We start from the raw sequence: 16,825 nt of genomic DNA, 5'->3' as shown, positions 1-16,825 counted from the left end.
ACATGTAAAAACCACTTCACGTGACGAAACGACATCGCAAACAGATTAATTTCATAAGTAGAGGTACCTCTGTATTTGGATGTGGTGTTATATTTTCACCAAACATACCTTTTGGGATGATGGCCAAAAGGATCAACATGGTTTCATCTGACCAGAATACATTTTCCCGACTGCATTTGGTAGATTTCATGTGTGCCCCCCACACCCCCCACCGTGCCCTACCCACAATTCTAAATCAACTGTCCAGACACATGAACGAGGAGATTGTTGTCTTGTGAGAGAGCAAGTCCTTCTATGTTTTCCCTCTTGAAAAGGTTTCATTTTTCTTTTCAGTTCAGTTGTGCATGTTGCACATCTGAAAAAAAAAAAATTATTTTGAAATTCTGAAATTATTTATTCTGGTCTCATTTTTTAGCATCACAAAAACCTGGCTTTCAAACAGGGGTTTGTAAACTTTTTATATCCCCTGTACATCAGTCAGATGGGGTTGTGTAAGGGCCCGGGGCTTTCCAAAGGACATTTCTGTATAATTCAGAGCGACAAAAGAAAAATCTCTTCTGAGAATCTCAGCAAATCAGATGCCAAATGAAAAAAACAAAAACAAAACAAAACAAATGAACAAGAGATCTTTTCTGCCTCAACTCACTTTTACAACAAGGACAACATAAAAGCAAGAAAGACAAAATATTCAACGAGTTGTAATCCTGCCGATTGCACAGTGCAACTGCTAGTTGCTTCAGCATGTCCATGCTGAAAATAAACTTTCAAGAGGAAACATATCCACTTTCTCAGGCTTACAGTGATACTCGTAAAAGTTGACTCATTTCTTCAAGGTGCATATCCCTACGTTTAAAGAACAGGAGGGGAGTACAGTATACATACCATACACTGTGCACATTGCTCAAGCGCATTTTTGGAAAGTCAAAGGGTGATTTTTTTTTTTTTTTGTACCACGATGCATGAGGTTTTTGTGCACTGTTGCAAAATGTGAAGATAAAGGTCTCAGCTGGTGGTCGTGAAAGACTGAATAGGCAGGCGGAAGATGCGCGTCGTGTCACGTCGCGTAAGAAAACAACCATGAAAGGGCGTGGCTGCAACTGAGCGCAGCCTTTGCTGTCGTTTTAACGGTGACGCTCATGTGCTACGGAGGTGAACAATAGCTTATGCTAGCAAAGCTGCTATCATCACCAAAATATTTGTAGTCTTAAGTATTGAGTGGAAAAAAAAAAAGTGAAAAATAGAATCTCCAAGTTCCGAATTCAGGTGAAGCTTCTGTCCCCCTCCCCATTATTTGTCAACAGATAATGTCTTGAGAAAAAAAAAAAGTTTCAAAACCAGGAGAAAGTAGATTTTCTCTTTTTTTCTGTTGGGAAAGAGTAAAGAGCAAAGTCAAACCTCCCGCTGCTCTACAGGAGGCAGCACTCAGAACAAGAAGCCTGCTCCAGCGTCTTGCCGGCGAAGGGGGGCGTAAAAGGGTGAAAGGGGTCTTAGTCGGTGAATCTCTGGCAGGCCTTCTTCCAGCGACAGGCCGTGCACCACATCTCCTTCTTCTCCATGCCGTACACCTTTCGGCACTTCTTCGCCTCCCCGCGGGGTTTCCTTGGTGACAGCACGTGAACAAGGCATAGAAGCAATATCATCAATTATTAAAAATGACAGATGATTGAAGCTCATTTGAGGCACATCTGTTATTTCAGAAGGGAGTGAGAATTAAACTTTGTGCCCAAGAATTAGTTCTCAGTTTCAAAAGGGTTCCGAACGCATGATGTACAGTACAGTATACTACAGTGGACCCGCGCAGATTCGTGGTTTGGCATTCGCAAACTCACCTATTTTAAATTTTGTTGTTTTGTCGTCATGGCTGCTTTGTTGAGTTTTTTTCTTTTTCGACCTCATCCGATTGTTTATTGTTAATGGCAATTAAAAGTGTCAATAATTGGTGGATTTTTCACTATTCACAGTATGTGTGTATATGTACTGTATGACATACAGTAAGTATTTATTGATCTTAAACCTGGGAAAAGTATCATATTATGATAAATCCTGTAATATTTTCTACATACATATTTTGTCTTACAATTTTTTAAATCAAATGTATGAATTATTTTTTGTATTTGTATGCATCCCACAGTATATAATAACAATAACATAATTATTGTGGATAAACTGTTAACTGATTTATTGCTAATAATAAGACAAATAGAGCATGAATTATTGGTTTATTATTATAAAAAAAACATTTTGCATAAACTGAAATTTGCAAAGAAAAAATTAATGAAACAATTACAAAAGCCACGGGGAAAAAAATCCTACAAAAAGTACCATTAATAAGCGGGAAAACATCACTAAAAGATGGTTATTGCAAAAAAAAAAGACGTTGGTTGGTTGCCCCTCAAAGAAAAAAAATATAAATAAATCTGCAAATTGGTGAATCTGCAGATGCAGAGTCCATTGTATTTTCTTAAATAATTGGTTAGTCAATGTAATTAAATTAAATTACAAATAATACATCTTTAAAATGAGCATAAATAATTTCATCAGAAAAAAAAACTTTTACAAACATACTTTGAATTCAGTTTTGGACTTGTTTTATGTGCATGCATGCATGTGGAACAACATGCAAACAAAAAGTGAGTTAAGGAAAAAGTTCTTGCAGTGCAAACAGCATCTCTCTCTTCTGCAGGAATAACGCCCAGGTGTCCCAATACATTTGTCTCTCAATTGTTTTAAATACAATGGCAGGAAGTGAACACTGCTGCGTACCTGTTTCCTGGCGCAGATTTAGGAGTGGGCGTTATTAAAGCATGGTTCTTGCTAACGGTGCCATTTGTGTTGGATGCTGGCAGCCGCTTTTCCCCGATGCTCACCGTGCGCACATGAGTCACTGCGGGCCCCTGCGCACATGCAAAAAGACACAAAAACAACTTGATTTGATAGGCTTACTGGCAACTTCATGATAAACTGCATTACACTGAGTCAGAAACTCAAACAATGAGAAAGAGAAAATGGACAACATTTACACCACATGGTTCTAATTATACAATTCAGATTTGGTTTTTGTTTTGTTTTTTCTTTGGGTTTTTTTTTTGTTCCCAGGGGTAAGAATTCAGATATGGCAGCGTAAAGAGACAGAGGGAAAAAAAGCCTGCGTGGAATCAGATATCTTCAAATTGGAATCAGGCTTACGTGAACTTGAAGACATAAAAATAAACTGGTTGAAAATACAATTCCAGTCATTGCCAACTGTGGGTCTTTGAAGCCCTTAGTCTTTTGTGATTAAGAGCTTTACAAATACTGTAAACTTGACTTGTTTGGTTACATATACCCCCACTACGAACAGTGAAGTAATGCTGATCTTACCTCATTATTACTGGCCATTTTTTAAAATTATTGATCAATATTAAGTGTTGAAAATAGTCTGCTCTTTCTTACAATGCAAAGTTAACCGGTCAACAAACATGGTGCTTTTGGGGGGTGTGCCCCAAAAAGTGATAATTTGGGAGACACGTTTGGCAACCACCATGATAGGAAAGGAACAACTGACTCATGATCGTGTCGATATCGCACTCATTTTATTTTCCTACTTTTCATATTCTTTGCAACATGAAAATCAATACTGTAAATGTGAATATTTTGTGTATGTACTTGTAGATATTTGCAGCAAAACAATGGGAACATTTTGGAATAGTGGTCCCACTTGGATTTTGCCTGGATTAAAATGAGTCTAGAACTCCAGTTCCTAGAACTCCTTTCTAGATTTGTGATTGTTTGTGGAACACAAAAAATACAGCAGAGTGTAAGTTCATTTTACCCCTGAAGGAATAAAATAAGTCTTACAAAAAAATACAATAAAAACTTGTACTTCATTCTCTTTGTGAACTTTCGTTGATATTTCCAGGAAACTTTCTTCTCTTCACAACTCGGGTAAAGCCTCCCACGCCGTTGAGCTGCAGCTGACCTAAGACCTTTTTTCCCCACAACCGCCTCGGCTCAATGCAAACCAAAATTCAAATTGTTTCTTTGTTTTTGTGTGTGTACTTGTGAGCATGCGCGTCCACTTTCTATTCCGCACCAAGACTTACCTGGTAGGCGTGGTCAGTGCGGATGTGGCAGAGCGTGGAGGGAGCCGATTGGCTGAGCAGTGTCGGGGCGTGGCTCAGTGCGCCGTTCATGTTGATGTGCTCCAAGTGAGGGACGTCAGGGAGCGGTGGCGGGAAGATGGGCGGGGGGCCGGCCGTGGTTGGGGAGGTGGGCGTGAGGCTGGACAAGCCCTCCGTCAGGCTGTCCATGTTGACCTCAATCTCTGAGTAGTAGAAATCCTCTTCTCCGTCACTGTAGTCTGAGTCACTGTTACGCCTAAAAGGAGGCCACGGACAACTCATTAGGAATATTTAAGACACTTTTTAGAAAACAGACAAAAAACTTTAAATCCTTAAACTTGACTTTAATTTAACTAAGATCTCTTTTCCTAATCCTAACCTTAACTCTCACTCTTTTCATTTCTATTAGAAATGTTAGTTAAAAAAAAAAAAAGGGACCAAGAAAAAGTCAGGGCCTCTGGCTCTCCTGTGGTTGAGAGGGGCGGGGTATGTGGGGTGAGGTATCGGGGGAGGCACTGGTAAGGCCAGTTGGCAGGGCACCTCGGGGGTACAAGCGAACAGCCCTGGGTCCCTCGGTGTGGGATGCATCCGGTCCACTGCGTTGCTCTCAGGTGGGCCCCTGGTCTCGATCCCGCCCTTGATTAATTGGGTGGGGTCCTCAGCCTCCACGGGGGAGGCACAGCAATCAGAGGACACTACTGTCAGTCTTAGTGCATGTAAAACGCCGTCAATTCAGTTGCATGTGTCCGCAGGCACACAACTCTGGGACTCTTTTACTGGGTGAGGGGCCACTCACTTGTCATAACATCTTAATACGCAGATCGTTAGTGTATCTCCCACTTATACTTTTGTTCTATAGACTTCTATCATTTACTTAGTTAATCCTAAAACATTTCAGTCGTATAGCCGGATTTACGACCCTTGTCCTGCATGCTTCATTTCCGGTCCCTATCCTGTCCTATCTAGTCCTCTCCTTCCCTGACAGGGCCTTTAATGTTGCTTTGTTGTAGAAATGTAACCATTTATTTATTTATTTTTTTTCTCTTCATATTCTGTTAAAACTACCGCATTGTTTTGGTCCGTTTTCTTCCCCCTCTTGTTCTGTTTGACTGATCTCATTAAACATCAATTATCTTTTTTTCTCTTTTTTTTTCCAATCACAGGTGAAACCTTGAAACTCCAATGTGACACAATAAAAGTGTTCTCGCAGAAAAATAATATAGATCCTCAATTCTGTTTGTCTTGACAGCAAAACATGACAAAAATCATTCACAATAATAGAGTAAAAGATGAGTAGTTTTTTCTTATTCAAGGTAAAACTTGTGATATGCCAATAAATCGTGAAACTGCATTAAAAAAAAAACGGCAGCAAGCTTGGTTAAGTCATCCCCAAAATTGATTGCAAAATTAAAGCAAGCCAATTAAAAAAAAAACTGGAACCATTTGGCCACTGTCCATGTTAACCACACGGATATTTGTTGCAGACAGACGCACATTGAACAGGTGAAAATATTACCAAAAACAACCGAGTAGTATCTGTGATTTTTATGACACAACTGAGAAGTGTCATTTTACATGATGTATGAGAGAACTGAATGGTAGTTGCCTTTTTATTTATTTTTTTTACCGAAGATGGTGATCGTTTACACGCTAAGGCTCATTGTTAATGCTAACCATTTGGCGAAGGATGGGTTTCCCGTCTCAAACTTACACTCAGTACCAAAAGTTTAAGAATAGAAGTCCTGCCCTCATAAATTAGAATAAAATGCATGTTAGGAGTATAAAAGTAAATCTTGATGGGAGGGAACCCTTAAATCGATTACGCCACAAAATATTTATATTATAATATGTTTCGATAGTGACAGCTCTACTCCATTGCAAGACATATTGCAGCTGCCAAATTGGGACCAGTGTTATTATGTTTCCTGCTAGAAGGTGGCAGTAGAAGGCAGTAAGCAGGCCGGATATTCATCAGGACATCCGCAAAAATACAACCAAAATGATTCATTTTACACATTACAAAACATTATTAGTGGGTTACCATTGTACATGTACATGTACATGTGATGATGTGTAAATGCTAAATTGATGCATGTTTGTTGTGCCCCTATATTGTGTAAACTAAGCTATTATTTCTGATAGTGATAGTATACGGTGTACATACAGTATGCACACTGTACATACATATCACAGGGAGTGGAAACACATGGGCTGACCTTGAGTTTGCTTGTGAGCACAGAAAAGAATTAGAGAAGGCTTGGGAGCAAGCGCTGTGGTCAAAAGAAACCAAAGTTAAGCTATTTGGCATCAATCAGACATGCCTTGTTTCGAGCGTGAAAAAACAGTCTGGCTATGGCCCAAACAACACCAGCCCCAAAGTCAAGCAGGAAAGGTTTAAACATTGTGTTTTGGGACTGTTATTATGCAAAAGTTACAGGACGACTTCACAGCATTGGCGGGCCAATGAACAGAAACATGTGCTCTAAAATCTTGGATGAAACGCTCCCTTCCTCAGCAAGAATACTGAAGATAAGTGTGGCTGGATCTTACCGCATGGCAGTGACCCAAAACACACTACCAAGGCCATAAAGGAGTGGCCCAAGAAGAAGTACCCGTTGGTATATTACAGTTGTGGAGTGGCCCAGTAGTCAGCCTCCTGACCTCAACCCAATAGAAAACCTACAACCTGTGTGAAGGTGAAGTTTTGAGTTTCTGAGTGGCAGCCAAGAAATTTTAAGAATTTAGAGTTTCTGTCTAGAGGAGGATGCCAAAATGCCTGATGAACAACTACAAGAAACATCTCTTTGCTGTGCTTGCCAACCAGGGTTTCTCCACCAAGTACAAACTCCTGCTGCGCTTGCCGATCAAATACTTACTGTATTTCACTTCATAAAATGCATTCAAGTTTTGTTTTCTTATGAATTTTGGATTGCTATTCTATCTGTGACCATTATCCATAAGTATTAGACTCTTTATTGTGAGACAATGACACATTTAGCAGGGATCTCTCCCACTGTATGGTAGTACATACAGTACAGCAAAGTAAATGCACAAGTAATCATCATATTTACTGACAATCATTTTGATAATCGATTGTTTCGAGACCTTGACCTTAGACACCCTCTAACTTTTAATTTCCAAAAGCTATTTCTCCGATTTCTGTAATCATCCATTTCCCTCCAACATCTGCTTGAGAACAATGACCAACATTTTTGGCCCATTTTCGAAGATAGAAAGGACCCGACCAGTACAAGCAGCATATCTTGGGGGACAGGGCCTTCGCCATTCCCACTCGCACCCTTTGGATCTCTCTCTCCCCCCACACATCCATCATTTAATCCCCCCCACACCCCCCCCCCAAAAAATGACATATTAATCGATTACAGTAATTGTTAGTTGCAGCCCTCATATATAGTAAAGTTTATCTTATTTAGCAATAGTGTTTCTCAAGTACTTTTTGCACTATATTGCTGTTCAGTCAGTAATACAGGACCTTAATATGTATCTTAAGTAGCACAGAAGTAATAATGCAAAAGCAATCATCTCTTTGTTACCTTCCCTTACCTCACTACATTTAAACGACTACCTCTTATATTGTATTGTGAAGCTGGAGAGCAAAGATTACACAACACGTGGACTCACTGTTCCATTCATGATATAAAAATATATTTTTAAAAAATGAATATACAGTATTTATTTATTTTTTATCAAAACACAAAAGCTACGTGTGCTTTCATGAAGGACTACAATACATACTGTAAATAAGAAAATATTTCCTGGCGAGAGGCCGACCACAGACGACCAACTCACCCCAGGTGGACGGTGCGGATGTGTCGTTGAATTCCTGAGGAAGTGCTGAGGACCTTTTCACAGTTCTTCCACAAGCACTTGAACATCACCTTCATGGAGTTCTGAAAGAGACACGGAAGTCAGAACGCCACCAAAACCCAGTGTGAAAACAGCACGGTCCCTTTTAATGCTGTACATTTACGTCATCAGCAATCTTTCCGTTGGCTCATTAGCAGGCTGCTGATGAGATTTCAATGAGACGATATGATCCATGAGGCTGCCAGATTCTCTCACTGGTAGGCTCAGCAGAAAGGACTTGGAAGCTTATTGAACGCTACTCTGCGGGGGTTCCGCCACTTAAGACTATTAGAGCACCCAGCTACTGAAACAGACTTTTTACATGAAAAGATCAGATAAACGCAGTCTGTTATCCTCTTTTATGTCTTGAAAATGAGAAGACTAATTTCATTTTCCTGACACTCTCATCTTTTTTTTCCTTCTTTAAAAGTGCAGGTGGCGGTGTCCCTTATATGGACAAAATTTATTTGTTTTAGGGATGCAGCTATCGGATATTTTTAAGATAGCGTAGGGCTGCATGATTATGGCCATAATAAAAACCACAATCATTTTGAACAATTATGGAATCACGTTTATTTATCATGTCAGGGAAAAGAAACGTCACCATTTTTTTGCACTATTTAGTAACAAAAAATATGCAATATTTCCAGTTCAAAATGAATCTTTAAATAAGAATAAATGATTGATAAAACTTGAAAAAAAGTGAAAGGTAAAGTTCCTCTGTTTGACCATTGGTGAGTTGTACACAGTTGCAAATTGCAAAGAACTAAACAGATCTCTGTTCACTTCTGGTGTTTTCACATTGCCATCAGGTGAGCTGAAAAGTCGAAATCAAGGCAGCTGCTACAGTGAGTGTTAATCGCATCTTACCGTGACACACCACCTCTCCACTAATTAGCTGAGAGGTCCAACGTCAAAATAAAAGCAGTGGTTTTCAAATTTTTTTTCGGCGCCCCTCCCTTTTTGGAGATTAATTTTCTTTATGACCCCCTGCCACCTGAAATGTTTTCCGATGGGAGAGGGGGTGTCATGAAAACCAGCGAAATATGGTAAATGTCTAAAAAAAAAATTTTTGTTTCTTGAATGGAGGGAGATGCATATTATACACTAGAAATAATAGAAGCTTCATGTTGGACTTTGCTCTGTGCACTGTGACACTAGGAGTATATTGCAACCCCATATTGATTACCGCATTGAGTAAGAGTTGTGTCCCAATACTTTTGTCCATAAAGTGGATTAGTTCCTTAATAAAAAGCTCCATAAAACTCTGGGTCTCGTCATGTGAACATGGGAAGAGGAGAAGGTTTGGTTTTCTACTCATTTCCTCATTTGCAAGTGGGGGTCTGGCAGCTGTCCCAAGAGCAGGCACAGACCTGCACTGGCGTTAATGAAAGACAGTGGGCGTATACTTTCAGTGGCTTTCAACAGACCGTGGAGAAAGAAGCGGTCGCGATGAGAGGGTGAGGAGGGGGCGAGGCCAATTTGTGTGTCGACAGTTAACTCCTACACTGCTCTAATCTGTTACTCACTGGTGCTCCAGTGCTTTGAATAGCACCTTTAAATGATACTCGTAAAAACGCAGCAGCAAGGCTCTTAAGTCCAATAAACACAAATCACCTAATTCCTAGAGGGTTTGTCTTGCATTAACACGGTTACGCTTAGGTCGGCCACAGCCATGTTTAACAAGCTCCTTAAGTCTCTGCCAAGAAAGAAATCAAAGCAAGGGGGTTACATTTCCAGGGCTGACGTCAAAATACTCATCATAACCTTTCTTTGCAACCTACAAGCTTTGATAAAACATTTCCCTTGAAAGATTGTTTCAATAGTTTCTGCATCACAAACACTTTTACTGCTTCCCTGCTGCAATGAGTATGAATAGTTTACTCCCACAGATTGCGGAGCGCACTGAATGTCCACTCCTCCAACACTACGTCGCCAGAGGAAATATTGAGTTTCATTTTGCCACATGCTGTTACTTTGTGCCTCAATCCTTATACGCCTCGACATCCTGATGATCCTCATTTATATGCATCCCGTAAACCTCCTGTAACCTTCTACTTGTACGCCACGTCTGTCCTTTCTCCCTTTCAGACTGAAGCAGAAAGACCGGTAAAAAGATGTCAGTGAATGTAAAAATTAACATATTCTTTCAGTTAAAAATGCTACAAAAGGAGAAGTTAATGAGCAGAAGCCATTTTCCATACACAGCAGCTCACAAATTCCAAAACGATGTTCACTTTTTTGAGGGGTTTCGTTTTTGAAGTGGCACAATGTCCTCTTCCTACTCAACGTAGCTTGGAATTCAAAATTTCTATCGTAATTAGCAGGACGTGAACACCACATACACACGGCCCCACCTTTCGTTTCCGAGGTATGGGGTCCTCAAACATGAAGTGCGTGCTCTCTGCAATGTCCTCGGTGACGTCGTCTCCCTGGGATGAGAGCAGGAAGTTCTTGTTGGCATCGTTGGACAGAGGTGGGGATGGCGTGGAGGGCACCGATTGGTCGCTGGCATCCCAGCTCCAGTTGCCGCTGGTGGAGCTGCTGTAGCTAGCTGACAGCGCCTCCTTCCAAGCCCGAATTGCTGGCTCTGGAACTGCAGCTGACAGGATACACACAGGATTGAGCTAACAGTGCATATGTGCAGAATTAGCTCAAATTAAAATGAATCGTAGTGGCTCTCAACTGGTGGATCGTGAAAATTCTGCCTCGAAGCTCCGCCGAGACCCAAAAAAAAAAAAAATGCCTGGAACCGTGCGTCATTGAAACCCACACACATTTATTGCAGATGGACACAGTGTTGTGCCAGTGATGAACTTTCTCAAAAAAAAAAAAAAAAAAAAAAAACAACAGAGAAGCATCTGTAAGTGATTTCTCAGACACTTTTAGATGTGCAGTGTACATGATCATGATTAAAATTCCATTAAATGTTCAGCACTAATTCAAATAGCATTCATCTTGTACAAAGAACAACTAATATTACTGAGTTACTGAGCTGAGCCTGTCTTCATGTAACGTACAGTATATTTACCTGTCTGTATAATACTGCCCCCAGGTGGCCAAGCCCCACACACCAGAACGAGCACCACAATGTCGATTGAATTTAGGCAAAAAAATGTGGTAAAAAGACTTCCTTTTCTATCTTAGAGTACAATACTGTATACAGTGCTAATTGCCTAATCAAGAAACAAACATTTGTGATGTTTTTGGGGGGAGACTGGAACAGATTCATGGGAGTTCAATTCATTTCAATGGGGAAAGATGATTTGAAGTGTTTTAAGGTATGAGCAGTCACGTAATACATTAAACTCGTATCTCGGGGCTCCACTGTATTTTATAAACTATATTTGGAACAGTGTATACATACCCAAGTGTTGCATATTGTAATATGCCTCAGAACTACTGAAAGTATACAATTAGTATAGAAATTTAAATTATACTGGAACACCAACTTCCACATGGTAAAAGAATGTTGCGCTTTTGTGCCTCAAGCTATACTCTGACCAAACTTAAAGGATACTCTGCCAAGGAAGAACTGCAATTTGAAACGATATATTAGATAAAATGTCTTTGTCCCACTGGGTATCATCTTGCTCATCAGTGTGTTGCAGAACATGTGTACGGCTCCATGTTGACTCATCAGGACCAAAGAGCCTTGGTTCAGTTGAGCTCTCAAAAGCATTGAAAAAAAGAGAGGAAAAAAAAAAAACAGCCAGGACTTTGACCGTCTGACAGGGTTGTCATGACGATGGCAAGCACACCAAAAGGGAACTATGGTGCTAAGGTCGCGACTGAACAGTTGGCATGGCACTTTAGTCAGTATTCTTTATTCAGTATTAAACTTGCAGGTGCATCCGGTATGAACAAAAAACGTGGCGTTACCCGTTGGCGTGGAGGACGGGCACAGCACTAGCGGGGACGTCGACAGCGATGTCAGGACGGCAGCGGCCATCACCTCCTTATCAGCGTGACCTGAAGGCTTCCTGCGTAACACACACAGAGGGAAACCAGGTTTAGATACCGTTTTAAACCTTCTTCATGAGACTACCTCAATATAGTAAGGAGGCTTTGAGACAAATAGAGCTGGAAGCATGCAACAGCTCCAGAATGGACAAGATATGAAATTGCAAGAAAAAAAGATGCTGGCCCCAAACAAATACCCCCACACCCCCACCCCATCCCTACACCCACTGCGGTCTTCCAGCTCAGTTACTTGTTGAATTGTCAACCCACAACTTAAACCGCATTTACACTGCCCACATGGCCAAGCACGACAAACTTTAAACTCAAAAGCACTTTATGCAAGATCACAGTCCAACAATACAGAGCTTTGGTAGTCACACATACACAGGGACACACAACCAGTTCTTTTTGCACTTTTCAACTCACTTCCTGCTGTCTAAAAACATGGGGGAAGATATTATATTTAAGGCTGGGCCTTGAATTCCTCTAAAAATGCACACACGCACACACACACACACACACATAGATGTGTTTATTAAGTCAGTTGTAGAAACAGACTCTTAAAGCGCCAAACAGTCACCATGTAGTTTACCTACTACACTACATTTATGTAACTTATATATCCACATTTGAACACAAACGCCTGCAACACAGAAGCACACTGACAAGCCAGAACCTCCACATGTTCTGCAGCTTTAAGAGATCCACGTCCCGCCCCCAGACTTCTCTTCTCCACAACCAGAGTAAACTGGTTTGAGGCATTTTGTCAGCCAAGCCCTAAGCCCTGGCCCAGATTCACTACGAGTCTCTGTACAAACATACAAAAACTTCACTATGGGCTCCACAAGCACAAGCACACGGGCCGTAAATCAAGCGAGCATACGCGCACATGACTGAGCACACGTCCGCCAGTGAGACTTGTCTGTGTCTTTCAAAGTTTATAAAAGTTTTAAAAAGATCATGAGTCCCCCGCATATGAGAATAGGTTTCACGAGAGCTGAACGATCATGTATGAACAAGGAGAGGAACTAATAATACTGTAAGTGAGTCCCAGGGGAGAGTAATGCACGTGTACACACATATACACGTTCTCTCACTACGGAGGCAGAAACAACCCCCGTCTGGACATGAGATAAAGAGATAAGATTAGTCGTGTCCTGTTTCAGTGGTTGGCCTTGTGCTCAAGTACCAAACGGGGTGAAGCGAGGACAAGCTTTTGATACAGCCAGAGTTTGTTTTTTTTTTTTTAAAGAATTCTTGTTTACACCATGCAGAACATGTTGACATAATGGCGCCGGAATACAACACACTGTACTTAGCATCGCTCAAAATGCATAAAATGTATATCAAGGCCTTGTGCTGCTTCTCAAACTCTCGTTTGAACTGCAGCTGTGGTGTAAAAGTTATATGCTAAAACTACTGACAGCCATGCATGCTTTTAGTGTGCGTATTTCAGCGGACAAGTCGAGGAAAACACACAAACAAGCCTATTCCTAATTCCAGAGCAATTTGAATGGCTGCATCTCCATAACACACACACAGACACGCAAACTACCCTCCAATTTACTGACGTTGAGTTTTTTTCCCCTTAGGTTTCCTGGAAGAGGTCTGATACTCAACGAAAGTCTCATTAAATGTGATGTGAGTGTGTGCACGCAGTACTAACATCACGAAGAAGGTCTGCAACTATAAAACCAAGCTGGACCTGAATGTCATGGTTTTCAAACTGGGGGGAGCGCCCTCTAGGGGGGACCCAGTGTTCTGACATGGGGGGCGCGGGGCTACCATGAATACTTTTCATTATTAAGTTACACCCAGCAGATGGAGGTCATTTTACTACTGAGCACACAAGCCCACAGCAGCCACTGAAAATACATTAAATTTTATCAGAAAAAAAGTTAAGTTCAGGTTTTGTTTATTCTTAGAGGGTTGGTAAACTTGCCAGTGTAATTTTTCAACTGTAAAAAAGTGACCACTGCAGTGATTACTGGAGTTATGTTTGTTGATTCCCAAGAACTAATGTTTGCAATGCATAATTATTGAAAAACTGGGTTGGGGGCTGCAATTAAGTTTGGGAACCACTGCCTTCATGTTAAGTGAAGCGGGTCATACATGGTGACCGCAACTTTCTAATTGACTGTCCTTCTACTGTCTGCAAGACTTCTTGAATCTGTGAAATTAAAACATAATAGAATCAAAGAACTGCTCGAGGGTGCCCTCGTTGTTAATCTGGTTCTATGTTATTATGAGAGGATGCGGAAGCTTTATTTTCCACCAGGGTATGTTCTTATTTAGCATCCCAAAAGAGGACGTCAACAAGTTTCACTTTATGCGCATGGACGTCTTCGAGTATATTGAGAGCTAAGGGTGTTTATATAGGGAAGCAACATTTATGGCAGGTATAACACATGCTGAAATGACAACATTACATTCACTATACTACAGGCCCTGTGGTTTACCGTGGTGAAGCTGCCAATTTTACAAGAAGAAATTTATGAGACAGCACCCCCCCATTAATTATGCTACCTGTTTGTGTGTGTGTGTAGTGTTGAAGATTGGCAGTTATTTATTAGTTTTCATATATTTGTCACTTGGCCAATGTTGTTTTTATGCTTAGTTCTAAAATTGACGCATGTTTGCGCAATCATGCGCCTAAGCTACAGGTATCAAACCCAAGGCCCGGGGGCTAGATCCGACCCCCGATGTGATTGCATGTGGCGTGCGTAGGTAGTGGGTGACCTATGTATCAACTTCCATGAGTTGTTAAAATGTGTGCTAAAATTTAAAATTGCGAATGTACATATGAACTTTTCGGTCTTGTTTTAAAATTATGCAAACACGGTGTATTTAGTAAATAGGTACGCGACCAACCGGTCGTTCATTTTAGAGCGTGATGGATCTGTCTGTGCTTGCATGAGAAACTCTGTGCAGTATGATTTCCCTTTAGGTAAGCCACTCACGTTTTTCAGACACGGGAAACTAGGTCAAAGTTCACAGACTTTAATTCTTAAATACTTAGATTTTTGGTAAAAACATCGAAAAGGTAATGTATTTACAGTTGAGCATATATTTTCATCTAGATAAGATAATTTACATTACAAATTAGACATTCCATACACTTTAAAAGCAATAAATACTCCAATGACATGCTTTTCCGGATCAATAGATTTGCCAGATCTGAAATAATATTGACTTTCAAAGACTGATTTGTGCTTAGCTAGGAAAACATCCAGTCTATTATTGCATTTACTTGAAACATTCTGTTTTTATGAAACCTTTCATCCTAGCTCACCATAATTTTTTTGTAATCAGATTACTCGAGTTACAGTATTTGATGAATCATTTTAACCCTATCTACATTCCAATAAGTCTCTGTTACTCTGAGCCACTACACTAGATCTTCCCAGCGAGATACTGTAAGTGGTGCTATGATGTGACTGTGTTGGTGTTCAGTGACACCCCCCCAGCCTGCCCTCACCCTGCCACCCATCACTTCCAGCCGTCTGGCCATACTGAGGGCCTTTACTGTTGTTAGGGAGAAGACCCATTTGCCCTTTGCTCTATATATAACACCACACCTCTCCTGCTCATGTTACCAGCCTCGTCCCAATCCCTGGGATCTGACGGATTTATGGCTCATTGTATTGGAATTTAAGCCCACTTAAGTTAGAATTTAGGCCAACTGTGAAACAGGGTGAACAGACCTCATGATTATAACCTTCTTCATTAGGGATGCATGGCAAATACATATATATTCTATGTTCAGCCCATTCGCGGTCTTTCCTCGCCTGACTATGAAAAAAAGTTGATCTTCACAGATGTTTCATTACGATTACACTGCCAACTCTTGGTCTGGCACATTTCAAGGCCTGTGTATACATAGGGATCGTTTACATGTTGCTGTACACAAACAAATATAACAAACATCAGCACCTGTGATGCGGACACCACAAATAGATCTTCATGTTTCCAGTCATTAATGTTTCTCTGAGTATTGTATGTATGTCATCAACACCATTCAAGCATGCTGAAGGGTGGAACTAAGTAGAGTGTAAAGTAAGGCTGATGGAGATGTGAGCTACAAAATCACAAGAGCAGCGTTTGCATACGTTGTTCTTTTCGATGATTTTCTTCAGCCTTTTCGTTCAAAGGAACCTGTTTGGCTATTTGATTGTGCACACTTTATATCAGCAAGGCAACACGTCATCATCTACAATAAGGCAGTCTCAGATAAAGATGCAAAAAAAAAAAACAAAAAAACATAACTGTTTACCACAGGATAAATCCAAAGCACAGGCTGGTACCATAATGTCCGGCGGGTATTATGAGGTAATGTAGTGACAACTGAAGCAGGGTGCTATTGATGCCCGACAGCTGCCCTCCCCCCACCACTTACTTACCCTCTATTAATAGCGCACATCTCTCAGTTCGCATCTTACTGCTCCAGCGCCACTGTATTACGTAATCTCCTGCGTCCTCTGTATCCCTCTCCCTTTCATGCTCTTTAAGTGACAGGAAGTGAGGTAGACCATCGCGTCCGTCCATTCAACCATCTGCACCACCCAGTTTATGACGAGTGCGCAGACCTATTCTTCTCTCTAAAAATATCACTTTATAAAGTATTTCTCGTATTGCCGTCGGTGAGCATCAGGTGGTATTGTCGAGGCGTATGCATGCCATGTTTGCATATTTATGACTGGCCCATTGTTGTGTCGTCCACATAGACACACACACACACGGTGGCTCTTATGTAAGTCCCGGGTCTGCAAGCCCCCTAGAGAGGGAGAAGCTGTTGTAGGCAGGAGCTGTGTTTCTTTAATGCCGGCTTTCGAGTGTAATGACTATTCAGTCCAAGGATGAAAAGCCCTCTCTTTTGCTCTCTCTCTTTCTCTCTC

At 41.0% G+C, this 16,825-nt stretch overlaps 1 protein-coding gene across 1 annotated transcript in view; it reads right to left on the bottom strand.

Moving 5' to 3' along the window:
• Positions 1-615: 615 nt before the first annotated feature.
• Positions 616-16,825, bottom strand: part of slc2a4rg (SLC2A4 regulator) — a 41,632-nt gene continuing 25,422 nt past the window's right edge. The window contains exons 3-8 of the mRNA XM_061811424.1: positions 11,850-11,950; positions 10,325-10,569; positions 7,911-8,011; positions 4,083-4,356; positions 2,764-2,894; positions 616-1,599 (exon numbers count right to left, since the gene is read on the bottom strand). Coding sequence (XP_061667408.1) covers positions 1,488-1,599; positions 2,764-2,894; positions 4,083-4,356; positions 7,911-8,011; positions 10,325-10,569; positions 11,850-11,950 — 964 coding nt within the window. The 3' untranslated portion in view covers positions 616-1,487. The remainder of the gene's footprint in view (positions 1,600-2,763; positions 2,895-4,082; positions 4,357-7,910; positions 8,012-10,324; positions 10,570-11,849; positions 11,951-16,825) is intronic.

The sequence above is a fragment of the Syngnathoides biaculeatus genome, chromosome 2 (assembly GCF_019802595.1).
Source record: "Syngnathoides biaculeatus isolate LvHL_M chromosome 2, ASM1980259v1, whole genome shotgun sequence".
Classification (NCBI taxonomy): domain Eukaryota; kingdom Metazoa; phylum Chordata; class Actinopteri; order Syngnathiformes; family Syngnathidae; genus Syngnathoides; species Syngnathoides biaculeatus.
The sequence above is the reverse complement of the archived record's forward strand: the minus strand, read 5'-3'. Positions and strand labels throughout refer to the sequence as shown.